This window comes from Neophocaena asiaeorientalis, unplaced genomic scaffold (assembly GCF_003031525.2).
Source record: "Neophocaena asiaeorientalis asiaeorientalis breed wild unplaced genomic scaffold, Neophocaena_asiaeorientalis_V1.1 scaffold46, whole genome shotgun sequence".
In the NCBI taxonomy this organism is placed as follows: Eukaryota; Metazoa; Chordata; class Mammalia; order Artiodactyla; family Phocoenidae; genus Neophocaena; species Neophocaena asiaeorientalis.
Window position 1 is genome coordinate 969,190 of NW_020175393.1, and position 19,642 is coordinate 988,831.

At 44.6% G+C, this 19,642-nt stretch overlaps 1 protein-coding gene across 1 annotated transcript in view; it reads left to right on the plus strand.

The window, feature by feature from the left end:
- The first annotated feature begins 92 nt into the window (after positions 1–92).
- The window catches only part of GCLC (glutamate-cysteine ligase catalytic subunit), a 38,445-nt gene continuing 18,895 nt past the window's right edge, over positions 93–19,642 (plus strand). The window contains 3 exon segments of the mRNA XM_024766243.1: positions 93–242; positions 17,897–18,009; positions 18,845–19,027. Coding sequence (XP_024622011.1) covers positions 93–242; positions 17,897–18,009; positions 18,845–19,027 — 446 coding nt within the window.

Sequence of the window (19,642 nt, forward strand, 5' to 3'; positions counted from 1 at the left end):
CTTCCGCGGGGAGCTGAGTGTCCGGCCCGCGCCGCCCGCCGGGAGCCCGGAGCGGCCGCCGCCGGCCCAGAGGGCGAGGAGAGGGGGCGGCCATGGGGCTACTGTCCCAGGGCTCGCCACTGAGCTGGGAGGAGACCCAGCGCCACGCCGACCACGTGCGGCTGCACGGGATCCTCCAGTTCCTGCACATCTACCACGCCGTCAAGGACCGGCACAAGGACGTGCTCAAGTGGGGCGACGAGGTGAGCGCCCGAGCGCCCGGCCCCCGCCGACCCGCGCCCCTTTGTTCGGCGAGGCCCCTGCGCCCTCAGTCCGCGCCCTGCGCTGCCCTGAGGGTCCCCGCCGCGCCCCCGAGGGTCCCCGCCGAGCCCGCGGGCGTCCAGCGCTGTCCAGGGCCGTGCTCCGAACCTTTGGCCGGACTTCTCTCTCCCATTCATTCATTCGGGGTTCGTTTCCGTTCAGCAAGTGCGGAGTAGGCGCTGGGAGGGCGTGAGCGTGCAAAAGTGTGACACTGGGTGCCTGGAGGAGTTTTCAGGTTGGGGTGTCTGCCCGCCGCCTATCGACCCACGGTCCCGTCTCAAAATGCCATTAATGTGAAAGGGACTAAAGGTCCTAGAAGGCCGGTTGCTGTTAGGAATCAGGTCTTCAGGATTTCGCTTCCGCCCCACCTCATCCTGGTGCCTTTTAAACCTCCAGCTTCTCCTCATCAACCACCCCCCGACCACCACTTTATAGATATAAATTTTAAAAATCATGGCTTGGTTTAATTCTAACTGGGAACTCTGAGAGCTTCAAAATTAGGATTTGTTAGTGCCTTTCCATGGCCCAGATCTAGTATATAAACTTTCCGAATCTGTGCTTCCACATGTGTGCTACTTCGAGGTGAAATGCCTCTAGATTCTCAATATTGAACCATTGTTTATTGGAATGATTTGGAAAGCACTGCCTCCTGTTAGTTTTAAAGTCTTTTCTGCCAAAGCGTTTTATGCCTTTCCTTCCTGTTTTTTAAAAAAAAACGTGTATATACAGTTCAAATAATCAAATGACTTCTGGAAAGCTTCGTTTATATTTTTCGTGTTTTTACCTTTTGCCGTCCATGGCTTGCTCAGGTGTAAATAATTTATCTCCTTGTCAGTGTTATCACTCTTTACCTAAGTGTCAAGGTGCTGCTACACCAGTGCCGAATCTCTCTCCTTGCAAAAAGTTAGTTTTTCTATGATTGGAAAATACTTCTGCCTGTCATTTGAAGGAATTGTGCTCTTGTAAGCTAGAAAAGTATCATGACTAGTAATTCACATTTCTACCGTAAGGGGTTTGCCATACTTTATTGGACAGAAGGGGGGTACAGTATGTTTGGTGATGATTCTTCAGTTTTAGACTAAAGCTCTTTTTTTTTTTTTTTTTTTTTTTTTTTTTTTTTTTTTTTTTTTTTTTTTTTTTTTTTTTTTTTTTTTTTTTTTTTTTTTTTTTTTTTTTTACAGCATCCGACATTTTATATATTCGTGTATTGTGTTTATTTTATGATCTATCCTCTGTTCCCTCTAGATGTTTTTTTCTCTCCCACACCTCCCTTTCCTTTTTTTCCACTAACAAACCCATGTCCTTTGGAATGAGGAGTTTACTGTTTAACAGAAACCATGGAGTAGAAAAGTTATCTTAGATTTAAAAAATAACCCGCTGATTATTTATTATTACTTTAAATTCTGCTTCAGTCATGTCTGGGTAGAGTGTAAGATTTTCAAAAAGAATAAAATTCCTGCCTGCCAGTATTGACAGTCCTCTTGGAAATAAGCAGCATGACCCAAGGGGAAGAATTGAGATTGTGAACCCTGATGGTTAAGAAAAAAGCCCCACTCTTCCTACTCCTGGAATAGTACTTCATTGAAAGCTTGGTCTCCCCCAGTTTGATTCTGTAAATCAAACAGGGGCTAACTCTCCGTTGTGGTACCTCTGCATCTCTGGACAGCAATTGTGACTTGGGCGGGGGAGGGGGGGTTGTCTCACTCCTAAGCATTTGCTGATGCTTCTGTTCCTCCAGCATCATGTAAAGGTAATCACTCTTATGTTACAGAAAATTACTTTTCATACTGGAGATCATGATCCATTAGTGGGTTGAGAAATAAATTTAGAAGATTTTAGAAGTCTGAAATTCGTTGTTTCCTTACAGCATCTGACATTTTGACCCTTGAAAAACTAGAGTCTGAACTGCTCAGGTTTACTTATATGAGGTTTTTCTGTCTGATAGTGAATACAACCTGATCCACGGTTGGCTGAATCCACAGATGCTGAATGGAAGGCCAGCTATGGGACTTGAGCCTCTGCGGATTTTGGTGTCTCTGGCGGGTCCTGGCACCAGTCCCTTGTGGATACCGAGGGACTACTGTGTATTATTTGTGTATTGTATGTATTTTATGATCTCTCCTCTCCCCCTAGATTTTTTTCTCTCCAAGACTTTAAAAATGGAAATGGGGTAGGATGAAGAGTATTGGTTTATCACACGTAGTGAGAATATTATGTCAAACTTGAGTTATTTGAGAGTGTGTGTAGGGGTGGTATATTGGGTGCATGTAACTTATTTCTTACTGTGGTTGCAGTTACGGGGTTTGAAAGTCAGAGTCCCACATTTACCATGGCAGGCCTCCCTGACGAGGTGAGCCTCTGAGAAAGAGCAGGCCGTTAGCACTCTTAGCATTGATCCTTGCGCATAGTGGGAACTCCCTGTCACGTCTACTGAGTAAAAGTCTGCAGGCAGAATCAGCCTGCAAGTGAGCTTGTTCGGATGCAGAAGCCTAGGAAACAACCAAGAATCAGGCTGGGCCGATAAAAGTGGAGAAGGGTGTGGTGGGTGCCGTGGCCCTGGAGATGAAGGATGGCCCCACCAGACAGAAAGGGGTGTTTGGGATGTGATATGTTGGGCTGGGTCAGCGTGATACCAAAATGCTGCTCTTTGTGGAAGTTTTGATGTTGTGCTTACAGGACCATGGACTCGGATTAAAAAAGGAAAAAGAGCAGCCTAAGCCCATCATCGTAGATCTGGTTGGAAGGAGAGCCTGCCGCCACTTTGGAAATGCTTGGCGCTAGGACAGTATTTGTCTCTGGTGGTATTTATCAGGAAGAACTTGGATTTGGAGTTGCACTTGTGTTGTATTCCAAGGCTTGCCAGCCACCTTGGTGGTTGTGAACCTCAGTTTCCTCCTTTGGAAAATGAGAGGGTTGTTCCTCTTTGAAACTCGCCTGGGATCATCTTTAGACTGCTGAGTGAAGAGAAGGCTGCCACCAGTCACTGTGGTAAAAATGGTTGTATTGTACAAGTGTGTGTCTGCTGGCTTTTTGGAATTCAGAAGTATTTTCCTGTGAGAACCTTAGAAACAGGCAGATTCCCAGGTCAGCTTACAAATGCGAGTTTCGCCTTTAGTGTGGCTGGTCCCAACCCATTGATCATGCTGTTACTGTGGGTAATCGAAGTTCTGACTCCCAGGTACTGGGAAGATATTTCATGCTGCCCCGGATGGGGGTGAGGGGGAGGTGAGATGGGTGTTCCGGGGGGCCCTGATGCCTGCTAAGCGTTCTTTTATGCAAAAAAGTAAGCACTTCTCTCTTCACAGCCCACACACAACTTTTTAGGTACAGATTTTGTAAGTTGGAGTATGCACATTAAAAGACAAACCTAGGAAGTTTATAAACACTGCAAATGTGGCAGTAAATTCGACTCTTGAATGCTTCCTAATATCCCTCTAGTGTCAGCTACCTGCCAGGCTCTTCAGCTACTTAGTGGCAGAGGCATTATCAGAATTGAAATCTGTCTGACTCCACGGTCCACTTCTTAAATACATTACACCAGGTTTTGGAATATTTACAATGTATGAGATTTCATCACATCTCTTTTTACAGAGTTCAAACTCTCCAGGTTACAGAGGTGTCAGAAAAACATTTTAAAGGAAACATTTTTTCTGATTTTTCTTTTTTGCCTTTCAAAGGCAAGAAGGTCAGTTGTGCTCTAATTAGCAGATAAATCTATGAGAACTTTGAGAGAAATATACATCTTTAATATTTATAAGTGTGTTATTATCATGTGTAAAACCAATAAGAACTGAGATGGGATTTATAAAGGGCTGGCATATCATTCATAGTTTGAACTTCAAATTACCTGTGTAGGTTAAGAATGCTTACATGACTAATTAGAAAATGCATAGCTTGTTAATCAGTAAGCTTATGATCCTACAGCAAAAGTAACATCCTGAGCTATAAATCTAGAATGGACAAAAGCATAGTCATTTGAGTCTAATTGAAGGTTCTGTGTAGCTTTGGACGAATTGCTTATCTCAGTTTTGTCATCTGTAAAATGGGGAGAGTAATACCTTCCTTATAGAGTTAGTAAGATTAAATGAGATAATGTTGTTGGAATGGTTTACAAGTAAGTGCCTAGTCTTTTAAGTAAGACTCATAAATGTTCACTTGGGAATGTTTAAATACCCAGGATATCTCATTTAAAATATATCATTTAAATAGCCATGGTTATTGGGGAATGAGGCATTCCATGTTTGCCGGTTTTTAACTGAAATTTGCCCATTCAGATATAATTGTATTCCATTAGCTTAGTAATTGTTTATGGTATTTCTAAACTGCATTTCAGAATCTAAATTGTGTTTTTAAAATGCATTATTTGACAATGACTTCTTAGAATAAGGTACTGAGCAAAAATTACTCTGAGAATTCATGAAGATTCCGTAGGTCATTGTGTGCTCTCTGCACACGAAGCACAGTTGCTGCATCTTTCTGTCTCTTGCTGTCACTGTGGACATCGGTTTATCCGCATTTACTGATGTGTCTAAAGCACGGTGGTGAAATCGAGGAAAAAGAGTGAAATATGGTTAGAGCTTTCTGGTGATTTTCTTTTCTTTTTCAAAATTACCTTTTATAACCAAGAGGTTCATTTTTGAAGGTTAGGGAACCAGAAAACTGACTGTGTGTACAGTTGAGCTTTCAATAACATGGATTCGAGCTGCACTTGTCCACTTATACATGGATCTTTTTTTCAATAAATAACGTACTAGAGTACCACATGATCCAGACCATAAAATTTATATGCAGATATTTGGCTGTGGGGAGAGTCAGCATCCCTAACCCCCTCATTGTTCAAGGGTCAACTGTGTATTAGGAATTGAGGCTAAGAATTTAAGCTTGGCTTAAATGTGAGCTTGACTATCACTTCTGGTGTCCATCTCAGTTTGGGATTTTTTCCCCCTGTTCGTTTCGTGTTATATAGTTTTATGTGGGCTTTCTTTTTAAACCAATTTCATTGAACTATAATTTACATACAATAATACGCACCCATTTTAAACATAGAGCTCAATGACTTCTAACAAGTGTATACAACCAGATATCTGCAACCACAGTCAAAACAAAGAAATAGGAAACATCTGTGTACATATAACGCTTCCATCACCTCCAGATGTTCCCTTGTGCCCTTTGCAGACGTGTGAGACACACAGCACCCCAGGTGATTGTGATGCTTCAGGCACCATCTTTGGGAAGATGCCCTAGAGAATTAGGGTCGTTATTTATATGAAGAGAAGGGAAGGATTCCAGGCAAGTGAACAGTGTAATAAAGGCAGAAAGGTGAGAAATGGCATTGGTGTGTGAGCATTCTGTGTCTGGTGGTGTTGTCAGTGCGGTGAACAGGTAGGATTAGTTTGTAGAGGTCTTTGGATACGTAGAGGTTTTGATGTACTTTAAATATGGCGAAAACACAATGGGAGGAAAATATCTATTCCTTCTGCACACGTGGCTCCCCTAGAACATGTTTCTGGACTTCCGAACAAGTTACTGTGACCCCACCACATCACTGTTGAATTCTTCTTTGTGAAGAGGAATGTCCAGGATATCACTTCTAAAGGTACCACTTCTAGGAATGTCTAGTAGTGGTGTTAGCAAATGTACTAACTAGAACTCTGTAGCTTCATTTTGAAGGAGAAACCTGGGTAATGTTCAGTGTAAGGCCCCATATCTTGAGGAAAGATGTCAGAATATTATCTGAGCCTCTAACATAGAATTTGTGTTTCTGTCTAGGAAATCTTTCGTTATCTAAGGTTTTCTCCCGTATTTTCCTCTAGAAGTTTTATGGCCTTAGGTTTACATTTAGGTCTATGATCCTTTCGGAGTTAACTTTTGTATATGATGCAGGCTATGGATTTTGGGGTTTGGTTGCTTTTGCACAGTGCCCCAGCACCACTTGTTGAAAAGACTATCCTTTCTCCACTGCCGAACGCCCTTGCACATTTGTCTAATATCAGTTGTCTATGTGTGGTTTCATTTCTGGACTCTTTGTACTGTTCCATTGCTCTATTTGTCCTTATGCCAATAGCACACTTTTTATTGCTATAATTTATAATAAACTGTGAGATCAGGTAGTCTTACCTCTCCAACTTTGCTCTTTTTCAACTCATTTTGACTCTTTTAGGTCCTTTGAATTTACACATGAATTTTAGAACATCTTGGCAGTTTCTACCCAAAACAAACCCTACTGGGATGTTGACCATGGTTGCGTTGAATCTGTAGATTGTTTGGGGAGAATTGACATCTTAACGATGCTTCCAGCCCATGAACAAGTATATCTCTCCACTTGTTTAATTTCTCTCATCAGTGTTTTGTAGTTTTCAGTGGACAAGTCTTTCATGTCTTTTGTCAGATGTATCACTGAGTGTTTCATATTTTTTTATTGTAAATGGTATTACTCTTTAAGTTATAATTTCTGATTGTTGTTGCTAATATATTAAAGTTGATTTTGTGTATTTATCTTGTATCCTGCAACCTTACTATACTGCTTTTGAACATAGGGAATACAGTTCTTGTAACTGTTTTAATGTCTTTGCTAATTCTATCATCTCTGTCATTTAAAGTCAGGTTCACTTGACTTTTTCTCTACATTTTGAGTAGGTTTCTCTGCTCCTTTGCATGCCTGGTAGTCTTTGATTGGATGCCAGACATTGTGAATTTTACCTCGTTGGGTGCTTGATATTTGCGTTTTCCTAAACGTATTCTTAAGCTTTGTTCTGGAATATAGTTATTTGGAGATGGTTTGATCCTTTCAGGTCTTGCTTTTACAATTTATTCAGCAGGTCCGGAAGAGTGTCACTTTAGGGCTAATTATTCTCTTCTGCCAAGGCAAGGCCTTCAGGGGTACCTTCCTCAATGCCCTGAACTAGGAGTTATTCCATTCTGGCGGGGGGAAGGCACCCTGTCCCAGCTTTGGGTCCTCACCTCTCACGTGTGGATCGATTTACTACCAAGTCCTTAAGGGGGGACCCTCTGCAGATCTCCGGAATCGTCTGTGCAGCTCTCTTCTCTTTGGTACTTGGTCCTGTGACCTCAAAATTACTTGGTTTCCTCAGATACTCAGCTCTATCTCTTCAATTCAGGGAGTCCTTCCCCCCACCAAACCCCCACTCCCACTGTGGGCTCTGCTTCACCTCCCTGCCCATGATCTAGTGCCTCTCGCCAGGCAGGAAGCTGGGGCATTTGTAGGGCTCACTCACTTTAAAATTGTCCCTCCTATCACGGGGATCTCTGCCCTTTGTTATCTGATGTCCAGTGTCTTGAAAATTCTTTTATATATTTTCTCTCTTTCTCTCTTTTTTTTTCAGGGTGGGGGGGTGTGAAATTGATCGCTATTACTCCATCATGAACAGAAGTGGAAGTCTTTCTACCTTTTCTCTGAGCTCTGCTCTCCTTTGTGTGTAAACTTTGTCCAAAGGCTAGCTACCCTCATGGTTATATCTCCAGCAACCTAGATATAGCCAAGTTTTTTAAGTCAGGATTTTCTTTGCCTTTATGCTGTAATGTTCATCACTTAGTACCACTGTTATCATCCTATGACTGGGTATTTGGTGAAAACACAATTATTTTGAAGTTTGCATACATGTTTAAGAATGGACTGACTTGAAGATGGGAGTGCAGCCCCAAGTCTTCCTCCAAACAGTCGTGTGATCTTAGATACAGAACTTAAATTCTTTGGACCACAATTTCCTCATCTGCAAGAGTAATCAAAAAATTCTGTCATTTGGTTTTGAATTGCATGCTTTTATATGTATATATAATTTCTAATTGTATCTTTTAACAATTTGACTATTTCAGAATGCTTTAAATGCCACACAACTTACAAAACTCAGGAAATGTGGACAAGAGACAGTAGAATCCGTTTCCTTATCCCGTCACCTTTTGGGTTTTAGGATTTTTCAAAGAGAACGTACTTTACTGGCTACTGAAAAAGTAATCTAATTACAAACCCATAGATATTAGGTTTCTAAAACCTTTTCCTTAACTTCCTAAGTAAACCTGTTTGAACCCCATAATGTTTCTATTAAAAAAAATAAAAACAAGATATTATCGCAGGCTGTTTCCTTCAGAAAAACTGAGACTTAAGCTTCACTTACATGTGGCAAACACTAAAGGCTTTATTTCCGTGATGGATGACTTTTAAGTATTTATTGAGTGACTCCTGTTTGTCAAGGACTTCCTGTGGTAGGGCATGGGGTTGAAGAGAGAAACCAAGAAAAGGGAGAAGCTCCCTGCCCTTGAAGAACTCCAGTGGCATGGCAGGGTCAGGGGACAGGCTGGAGAGAGGAGGGGAGGAGTTTGCTCTCTGCCTGGAGATCCTGGGAGTCTTAGAGATGGGGGGCGGAGTGGGGGACCTTCTGGGAGGATCTCAAAGGGAGACAGAGAGCGCAAGGGAAGGGTGTATGCAGACGTGCGACTGTGAAGTGCCTGAAGTTGAGGATCACTGCCGTGGTGTGGGACCAGAGCAGGGCAAGGGGAGTGGCTAGAGACTGAGGCTGTCAAAGGTCCTTTGTTTTTGGGGTTTTTTTTTGTTTTTGTAATTAATTTTTTTATATTGGACTATAGTTGATTTACAATGTTGTTAGTTTTAGATGTACGACAAATTGATTCAGTTATACATATATCTTCTTTTTTTTGAATTTTTGAATTTTATTTATTTTTTTATACAGCAGGTTCTTATTAGTTATCCATTTTATACATATTAGTGTATAGATGTCAAGGTCCTTTGTAATGGACCATGCCAGGAGACGTGGTATTGTCAGTCCAGGAATCGTACCGGGAGACTAATCCTGGGTCTCTTCGGCGGTGGTGGGGAAAACGGGCTGGGAGGGTAACTAGAGGCTGGGAGCTCCCACTGCAGAGGTTACCTCGTTGCTGAGGGAGGGGAGAGAGTGTAGCCTGTGGGGATAGTTCCTGGGGAACTGCTTGGATCTTCTGGTTTGGGACCTCCTAGGTGAGGGAGCCCAGTGCTCATACAGTGGAGATGCGGGGTAGATAGTGCAGAGGGAGCTGGAGCAACATCTGAGCTGGCTGTGTGTGTGGCAGGGCAGCCACGGGCCTAAAGATGGGGTTAAAACCAAGGGGGATGAGCGAGATGACTAACCCAGAGAGGAAGCATGGCCATCCCCTCCGAACCCTGGTGATACACACAGAAGGACCTGGACATGTGTGGGATCTGGAGAAGGACCAGTGGGGGCAGTAGGACTGCCCTGGGGACAGGAAGGATGTCAGGCTTTCGAGAGGAGTGCAAGGATGGGAACGGAAGTGAAGCCGGAGTTGGCCGGTTAGGGGACTGGAGGCTTTGGCAGCGACCTATCTCGAACATACTAGAACTTGGGAAAAGAGCAAAAATTGGTTTCCAGCCAAAATAAATGGCTCAAAGCCCATGCATGTTTTCACAGCTTGTAGGGTCCTTGAAATCTTGGTTATGATTTTCAGAAAGAAACAGAATTGAATTGGGAAAGCATATGCATTTTGGTTACTTAGTGGCCACGGGGATGGTATGTTGAAACTGATCATAAAGGACTGAGTAATTTAGAATGATGACCCTGAATCTCCTCCACTTAAGGGCTGGGTTTCTCAGACATTGTTTCAGATGTTTCAGAAGTTAAGGAAACATAAATAATCGTCAGACTTCTAGCCAAAAGAGCACATCTTTTATAGGTGTCCAGGAAACTTGGTTATCTAGGTTGGTATATTTTTGCAGCATTCATATGGCCACGGCTCTACTCTGTTGGACACTGGAGAGCTTTCTGTGTTCTTAGATGTTTGTGTCTGTTATGGTCAGGATTTAGTAATTAAACTTATTTCCACCACAAGATTACAAAAGAACCCCCAAACCAGATGTTCCTAATTACATAAATGTTCACACAAACCCACTGTCTTGTCTCCCATCCCCCAGGCCCTTTTTTTCAGTCCTTTGGATTTAGTTAACACCTTCCTTTTTTTGTACTGGATGATGATTTGGCAGAGTTAAAACAAACCCTGAAGGCAAGAGCCTCCGTGAAAGTTTACCTTTTTTAATTTAAAAAGTTTTTTTTTGCTTGAAAGGATACGCTGAGCACTGTAAGCCTCAGAGGAACGTTAAAGAGGTTATTTGGGAGTGCTTCCCTCATTTCCCGCTAAAGCGTTCACGTATTTACGCAAGTCGGGCAGTTGGAAGGCATATCGTCCAACACACCATGTGGCAGCAGTCCTGCCTGTGGTCCTCCCTCCATGGCTGTGTGAGTGGTATCCAGGGCTCAGGAGCTGCCGGCCCCAAAACACAAGACAGCGAGAACTAGGAAGCAGGCAAAAGCCCTCTCGGCACAGAGTGCCTGCACTTTACTCCTGGAAGCCTGTCTCAAGCCCTCACCCGGAGATTGCTGGCTTTATACACAATTCCTGCAAGCTGGTCATTTCCTTCCACAGTTCAGGATGAACTACAAAAAATCAGTCGAGGCAGCAATCAGAGACCAAGTCGGAGAGCAGCTTGGAAAAGCAGATCTCGACACGGCAGCCGGTGCCTCCCAGGGCCTTGCTCTGTTAAAGAAATGAAATTGCCCCGAGTCTGAAGCCTTAATAAAAAAGTGGAAGTATGTTTAGTATCTTCCTATTGTAGCAGAAGAGGATGTAATCAATTTTAGAAAGATTTCCACTGATGTATGCATACAGTTTAAGAGATCATGTGCTTAGAAGGGGTGAGCTTTAGGTAGCAAAGACGATGCATTTGAAAAAAATTCCCTTCCTGGCAATGCAGTGTGTGTACTGTCTTACCTTTGAGAGGGAAAGAAAAATGGATGGTTTTATACCACAAGAACTTCTGGAAGAGTTTAATGACAGACATAGTAGTTTAGAGTTGGAAGGGACACTTTGTTAGATTAGGACATGTTCCAAATGTCCATAATTGTAATATTTGTGAGGAGAGAGGGGAAATTAAGACTGCTCTGGCCTGGGTAACCACTTCCACAACTCCACAAGGCACTAGTGTGGGTGGCACCCCTGGGCATGGGACAAGAGAGGTCCTAGTGTTGGGGGTTAGCCAAGGTTGCTCTGAAGAGGTAGCACATGACTAGAGCCCATCAGGAGCCAGCTACTTGAGGGGCTGCGGTCAGAGCTTTCCAAGCAGAGAACAGCGGTGCTGTCCAGGCCCTGGAGTGGTTGGCTGGTAGAGAAGCAGAAGGAAGGCCTGTGTGGGTGCAGCCTGGGGGGCAGGGCTGGAGTGGAGGGGCGGCACACGTGGTGAGGGTGCTAAGATGTGCTGAGTTTGAGCCATTTGAAAGTGTCCGGGAGGGGGGTGACTTGACCTGTGCCCGCTGTCGCAGAGCTGGCGGTGTTCTGCATGAGTCTTTCCTTTTACTGAGACCGCGCGTGCCTGAAACAAACACAGCGCGAAACAGTATTTGGGTGAAATAGTACTTCTTTTCCATGAATGACATATTCTGGCATTTATTCTACTCATTTCAACGTTTTTTGGTAATGTTGATTACAGGCCACCATGGACCCGTAAGAACACTTAAAAGACTGTTCTGCCTCGATACGTGTGTCCCTGCCCGAGGGCTAGAAAATCATCACTAACACGTGAGGATATGTGTACTCAACTACCACTTTAGGCACTTGACACATTACTTTGTGTGCTCCTCCCCAGTGGCCCCTTGAGGTAGGCGTTATCCTCATTTTATAAAAGAAAAAAACACAGATGTTACTAAGATTCAAACTAGGCTCCAACCCGAGGCGAGGCTGGAGGTGGAAGGGAAAGGAGTAGGGTGTGGGGTGGGGTAACAAGGCGGGTGGGCTGCTTTGATAAAGGTCTCGAGCAACAAGTGCAAGCTTCGGTGATTTTGGTTACCAGATGATCAGTGGTTCCCTCCTAGTGAAATGCCAGCTACACTTTCAGATCTGAAAAGTCGAGGATGTGTGGTCAATTTCTCAGTCCCCAGGGCAAATGCTAACAGGTTTAGCAATGTGGCTGCGGCCTTTCCAGCTAATCTTCTGCTGGCAGCCTAGCCCTGTGAGAGGGCAGACATGGATGAGCCTCTGTGGGGATGAGGCTGACCTCACTTGATAGCTATGCTGCCAGGCGGACCTTGTCCCGGGCCGCAGGTAGTGGGCCAGCATCAGAGCCCCAGGTCAGGAGCTCTGGTTTATCTCAAACAGAGATTGTAATCCTTTCCCGTGAATTCCAGGTATGGCAGGAAGGGGTTTGTCTTAGCACGTCTTGCATCCTGCAGACCCTGTCTTCAGCAGGTCAGAATTGCTCTCTCGGTGGGACCTGCCTCAGCATCCAGGCACCATCAGATGCGGTTATGAAGGAGACCCTCACTGTGGTGGAATGGCATTGGACTTGGAGGTCTGGAATCGCTGTCACCTGCCCCTGGGGGCCCAAGGGCCCTTCTGAGCACAGCAGTGACTTAGGAGTTGCACATCCTGTTTCGGCACTGGATCTAGGTCTCTTTAGAAAGCATCACCCTCCCTTTGTTGGGTGGGTTAATCTATCACCAGTTCCTAAGAACTAAAGCCCTGAATTTCTTATCTCTCGATGGTGGTCCCTGAATTTGGGCCAACTTCATCTCTAAACACATTTACAGGGACCTAGCTTGCTTTGTCAGTCACCTGCTCCAGGAGTGCCTGGGGCCCTGAGCCAGCCCTGCTGAAGCCCTGAGTTCTCCTTTACCTCGTGGGAGTCCTCCAGGGGCCCTGACCTCTCACTCCCTCACCGCCCCCTCCCCACCTAAGCGCTGCAGAGCAGTTGGTCCAAGACACCCTCTCTTGTCAGCCGCGCGGTGACCAGGACCCTGTTCTCAAGAAAGAAGCAAAGAATTCACTTGTCCTCAGAACCCAGAAGCTATAGTACTAACCTGCAGGTGTTTTGAGGTAAATAAGAACTATTTATATTTACAGTATTATTTCTTTAGGAGGACGTGTCTTCTGGCTTAGGTTTCTAAGTTGCAGAGTGCCCGTGTTGGTGGCCACAGCAAACATCTCCTTTGGTAACTTCACGTGATGTGCTCTCTTTTGTGAGGTTAATTTGTGGGAGCAGACTGGTTGGGTTCTACTTTGGTTCAGAAATAAGGTAGGTGTGACTTAGCCTGGTCTTTGTAACCATCAGAAAATGAACACTGACACACGCCTGAAGTGTAGTGGCATGGTTAAAAAAATCAGCCGGTGTCAATTCAGAGGCCCAGAAAGTAAATGTCTCACACCATTTGTAGGACATGAAAGAGCAGATCGGCATGCGGGGCTCTCCTTTGCACCAGCAGTAATGCATCAGTAAGTGTGTCCAGATATAATTCCAAGAGGTGATTTCTCTCGGGTTTAAGTCCAGTGCTGTCCAGTACAACTTCCTGCAGTAATTGAATTGTTTGTGATATCGTTAGGGACTTGGGAACTGAAATTTTTATTTTACTTTATTTTATTTTTTATAAATTTATTTATTTTATTTTTGGCTGCATTGGGTCTTCGTTGCTGTTTTCTCTAGTTGCAGCGAGCCGGGAGCTACTCTGCATGGCGGCGCACAGGCTTCTCACTGGGTGGCTTCTCTTGTTGCGGAGTATGGGCTCTAGGTGCGCAGGTTCAGTAGATGTGGCACATGGGCTCAGTAATTGTGGCTCACGGGCTCTAGAGTGCAAGCTCAGTAGTTGTGGCACACGGGCTTAGTTGCTCCACGGCGTGTGGGATCTTCCTGGACCAGGGCTCCAACCTGTGTCCCCTGCATTGGCAGGCAGATTCTTAACCACTGCAACACCAGGGAAACCCTACTTTAATTTTAAATCTAAAAAGGTCACACGTGCCTAGTGTCTACCATAAAGGAGAGGGTGTTTTTTTTTTTCCTTTCCTTTATTGAAAGGTGTCATTGTCCCCTTTATGAGATTCATCACAATTTTCCCTGCTCTCTCCTGAATCTTAAAATTTTTCACTGAGGCTTCATATTACTAATCTTGGCATGTGAAGAATTTGTTTTGGTAATGATTCAAGGAAGTTACTTTACGTAATCGTATAGGAAATTCATCATTTTACGCAGTGTTAAAATTGAGATTAATGTATTATGCATAAAAACCTCCTGCTCTGTTAGCTGAAGTCCTGGTCTAGGACACTGGAGGAAGACCAGGCCAGGGCAAGGCCACGTTTATTTTGTGTAAACTTCCCTGGCGTGCACCCTGTGTTATTCTGTGGTATGAAATGGCATTTCATAGTGGGGGAAAAGTCAGAATATAGCAGATATTATAAGAATTTGATGTAACTTTATTTTTGGCCTGTGTGTTTCTTTTTTTTTTTTTTTTTAAGTATAGTTGATTTACAACGTTGTGTTTCAGGTGTACAACAAAGTGATTCAGTCATACATATATATACACATACATATATATGTATACACATATATATATTCTTTTTTCAGATTCTTTTCCCTTATGGGTTATCACAAAATATTGAGTATAGTTCCCTGATGTAACTTTAGAGTAAACTACTGAAACGTTTCCTTTTGGGGAAAATAGAGCAGTTTAAAATAACATTTCAACAGTTATAGTCTAAAATGTCACCATATACAAAGGGTTCCTGGACCTGTGGTGGTCACCTCAAGTTCACCCACTGTTTCAGGCACAGCTGCTCTTCTGGTCTTGCCACGCAGGTCTTCCCTAAATCACTACAAGTGATTTTGAAACCAAGTAGCATCACCATTGGTTCTAGGACCCCTTTGGGTGCTCCAGGCTTGAGTATCTTGCTAGATACGGAAATGGGCACCATCCAACTGGGTGGTTGAAAGTACTCAAAAATATTGGTCATTAGTATTTTGCTGTGTGGGGAAACCATCTTCTGGGCAGAAGGCACAGTCACTGGCTTTAAAACAGTTTACAGTCTAGAGGCGGGACTCCTGTGACATGGTCTCCAGGGGTGGGCCCAGTTTATCTGCATCTCTGGGCAGCCAGCCAGGTGATTACGCTGCAGTCAGGGTGGTGGTCAGGGGAAGCACAGGGGTCAGGAGTGGGGGCTGTATTTATGACGACCCTCTCCTTTGCCTGGCCACCCCCTTCCCCCCAAGGAAACCTTCTGATACCCCAGGCGGGACCAGACCCTTCTGTTACACGTGCCCCAGACCATTTAGCTCCCTTGAGTTACTGGCTGTCATTTCAGCCACCTGTGAGCTTGACAGCAGGAGCCACATCCACCTGGCTCTGTGCAGTGCTCCCAGCACCTGCCGACCACAGGACTCTGGGTGAAAGGACAAAGGGTGTGGAGGCAGCAGGATGCTGTGTTTCAGCACTGATGGGTCATCAGCTTGTTAGAGCCCTATCACAAGATGGCTGCGGGCTTGTTCAGGAGTCAGTGTAGGGAGAAAACCGGGTCTCTTAGATGCAATGAGTGGTCCCAGCCAAAGTCAAGACTGCTTACTGCTTGGGCCGGTGGAATGGAGGAGCTGGCCCTGAATCCTGAATTGTGAATTTCTTTAGGGTGGCTGCGGACCCCGCCCTGTAGCCCAGTCCTCCTGGGCTGAGTTACCCCGCACCTTCCCCCTCCTCGGCCTGACCACCTGGTTGCAACCCCTTCTCCAGGGTGTAAGGAGGCCGGAGTCTTCATCCCAGTGCCTGGAAGCAATGTAGGACCTCACTGTTCCACAGGGACGCAGTGATGGGTTCCCTGTCTCCAGAGGTCAGACGCATGATAGGTTAAATACTTCAGAGAGGTGGCCCAGAGACCTTTGTATAACATTGTTTCAAAGGAATTTGAAAATTCCTTTTTTCTAATATACACAGAAATTGACAGAGGAGCTTTCTCAAAGTACCATCTCCCTAAATAGGGAACTGCCTGTAGCTGCTTCTGAGTCTTATGGAACTAGATTGTTTCCAAATTAAGTGCTGTTTTCACCTCAGCGCCAGCAAGACAACTCTCTCGGTCTATTCAGGCTGCTGTAACAAATACCACAGACTGGGTGGCTTAAACAACACACATTTACTTCTCACAGTTCTGGAGGTTGGAAAGTCCATGGTCAGAGGTGCTGATAGATTTGGTTTCCAAGTGAGGTCCCTCTTCCTGGCTTACAAAAGGCTGCCTTCTCGCTGTGTTCTCACAGTGGAGAGAAATCATCTTTCTCGTCTCTTCTTATAAGGGCACAAATCGCGTCACAAGGGCCCCACTCTCCTGATCTAATTACCTGCCCCCCCCCCCCACCAAAGACCTCACTTCTAAATACCATCACATTGGAGGTTAAGGGCTTCAACATAAGCATGGTGTGGGGGGCACTAACATTCAGTCCATAACAACAACTAATAAAAGTTCATCAAAAGTTTATTTCTGTTGTCATTTAAACCTGCCAGGCTATTTCCCTATGGTTACTAACATTTTTTTCCCCTTTTATATTTCTTAGCTGAAGGGCAAATCTGTCTCTTGAATGGTACTATTTCTGTGATAGGGAGGACTGACTCAGATGCCTTCCACCAGGACGGTGGGTCTGCAGACCAGAGCCCCCCTCAAAGAGGGGGGCTGCCCAGCCCCAGCCCCTCTGGACCCAGGCCTCCTGCTGGGCTTCTGCGCTTTGGTTTGTTTTTAAGGCTGGGATCTGGATTTACATGTGAAATGTGAAGTAGATAAGGTAGATAGTGGATGTATTGTTGCTTGTCTCTTTTATAATAAGCCAAACAAATTACTTTCTGGGGATTGGTCTGCCACGTGCCACAAGTTTGCCATCCGTGTCTTGGGGTCTTGTGCAAAGGGTGCTCTCGAGTGTCTGCCTGAATGGTCCAGCTCCAGTCTTTTCACTTACCTGTGGATGATGTGTGTCTTATTTTAACCGTGAATAGTGAGCCACAATCTTCACTATTAATACCAACTATCATGACTTAACAGCGTGTGATTTCAGGGAAAACAAATGCAGGTTCTATTTGTACTCTGCCCAGGAAAGTCTTACTTTGGTGTTTCACTCTTGATTTTTTATCAGAATTCCACCAGGTATTGTTATGAATGCACTAGTACACCTTGCATTGTAAATTCTGTATGAGTTCAGAGTGGGGAAGTGGTCTTAAATTATTCCTGAAAAACCAAAACAAAATTGCCGAAACTCCTAAACTAATACCTCTACATTGGTGTATTTGATTTTGATTTAACTGTCCATTAGTGAGGCTCATAGTGGGGTGATTAAATAACCTACCAGCGAGGAAGGATAATCTACCTGGATTAGAACACTCAGGTAACCCCTTTCATAAACTTACAGTAAGCCCACCGAGGAAATACGTTGTAAAATGCGACTACTGCATGCAACTGCGATTTACAGAATCCTGGCTTTGGAGTACTTCTTTCTCGAAGTACAGTTTGTCAGAATGGGCATCCTGACCTTTCTATAAGGTGTTAAGTAGAACGAGGGAAGACGGAGTCACGTAAGAGCCCTTGTCCTCCCACAAGGCCACTGTTGGCCATTCTCTCCAGGTTTTTGCATTATGCAAACCTCACTCACTAAGCACCGTTGTGTAAGCAGATGTGACTCCTCAGGACACTGTCATCCTTTCCAACCTTCACGTTTCCCTACTTTTCCTAAAGGTCACATCAAGCACGAGTCTGGAGGAATGTTCATCTTTCTCTCCTTTATTTTCAATAGGTGGAATACATGTTGGTATCTTTTGATCATGAAAATAGAAAAGCCCAACTGGTACTGTCTGGAGAGGAACTTCTTGAAACTCTGCAAGAAAAGGGGGAAAGGACAAACCCAAAGTAAGCTGATGTACTGAAGGCTTCTTTGAGAGTTTCTGAAACTGTTAGAACCACTGGAATATCATCTCTCCTCCCACGTACAGGAGACAGGAGAGCACAGCAGTTTAGGGCTCTGGCTCTGGTTCCCAGTTGCCTGGGTTCAAATCCTGCTTCCTCTGCTTAATAGCTGGGTACCCTTAAATGGGGTACTTAACTTCTCTGTGCCTCAGTTTCCTCAACTGTAAATCAGGGATAATAATAATACCTACCTCTTAGGGTGTAGACATTCTAAATACGTTAGTAAGCACTTAGAAGAGTAAACTCAATATAAAGTTTGTTTACTATTTAAATATTTTTTTAAAAAATTGGCAGTTACCAAGATCACAAACCATGGTGTCAGAGAAAACTTGCAGATGGGTTTCGCTTGGCTGGCAGGATGTTTTTTAAATATTTCTTTATTTCAGTAGACAGAGGTGAAGGGGTCATGTACCTCCAGTTCATTTTTCTACCCACTACATTTTGGGAGGCTGGGTTTGCATTTGGAACCCAGTCTTAAACTGAAGGAGGCCTTAAATCCCCACGTCCTTCCCCGCAGAGTGGACAGGCTTGCTTGCCTTGGACAGTGCACGCCCTGTGTGTGTCTCAGTTACTTATAAATATTTTAGACCCAGCACTTGTAACCCTTATGTAGTTGAAAAGCTGTGGAAGATTAACAGCCACTGGGAATTGTAAAGAGTCCCTGGCTTCTTGTATACCCAGTCGTTTCTAAATCTTTGGAAGCAACTTTTTCAAAACTAAAAATGGAGCAGACTGCAGCAGAAGAATAAGATGGACTGAAACCTTTTCTCCTCTGTAGCCACCCTACCCTTTGGAGACCAGAGTATGGGAGCTACATGATCGAGGGGACACCTGGCCAGCCGTATGGAGGGACCATGTCTGAGTTCAACACGGTCGAGGACAACATGAGGAAGCGCCGCAAGGAAGCGACATCTCTGCTGGGGGAAAACCAGGCCCTCTGCACAATCACTTCGTTTCCCAGGTTAGTCCCTGTGTCAACGTGCATGGCTGGCATTTCAGAGCATCCGGGTATCAAGAGAGCAGATCACAACCCACCACTTGACCCCACAGCTCTCATGCTTTGCAGACAGTTCATCCTCATCACACTGTGTCTGGTAGAATCTGTAACATTAGAGCTGCAGGCAGTCATATGCCAGCCTCTGCCAGTGGTGGTGGTGGCCGGGGGGACTGTGGAAGGACCCGAGGGCCACAGACTCCGCAGGCCGAGGGGAAGGAGCAGTGCACAAGGAAGGATGTGCGTTACCCCCAGATCAGATCGGGGGCCCCCCGACGGGGGGGCTGGCATCAGCACTCCCAGGGTCTGTTGATACATATTAACAAAGAAGAAGGGAGTCACTGGGTCACGTTTGGATTGTGCTGAAAAGATTTAGGATTTGTCATCAAATCTAGTTATGGCTAAAGTTTCATAAGAGTAAATATAAGGTAAATAAGAACAGTGAAACTCTGTCCTTAGCTTAGTATGAGGTACGTAAATAACACACAGTTATACATAGGACCTGTATGCAAGAATGCAGTTGTACCAAATCGTAAATCTGGTTATCTCTGCTAGATATCTGTCAGATTGTGGCAAAGTATG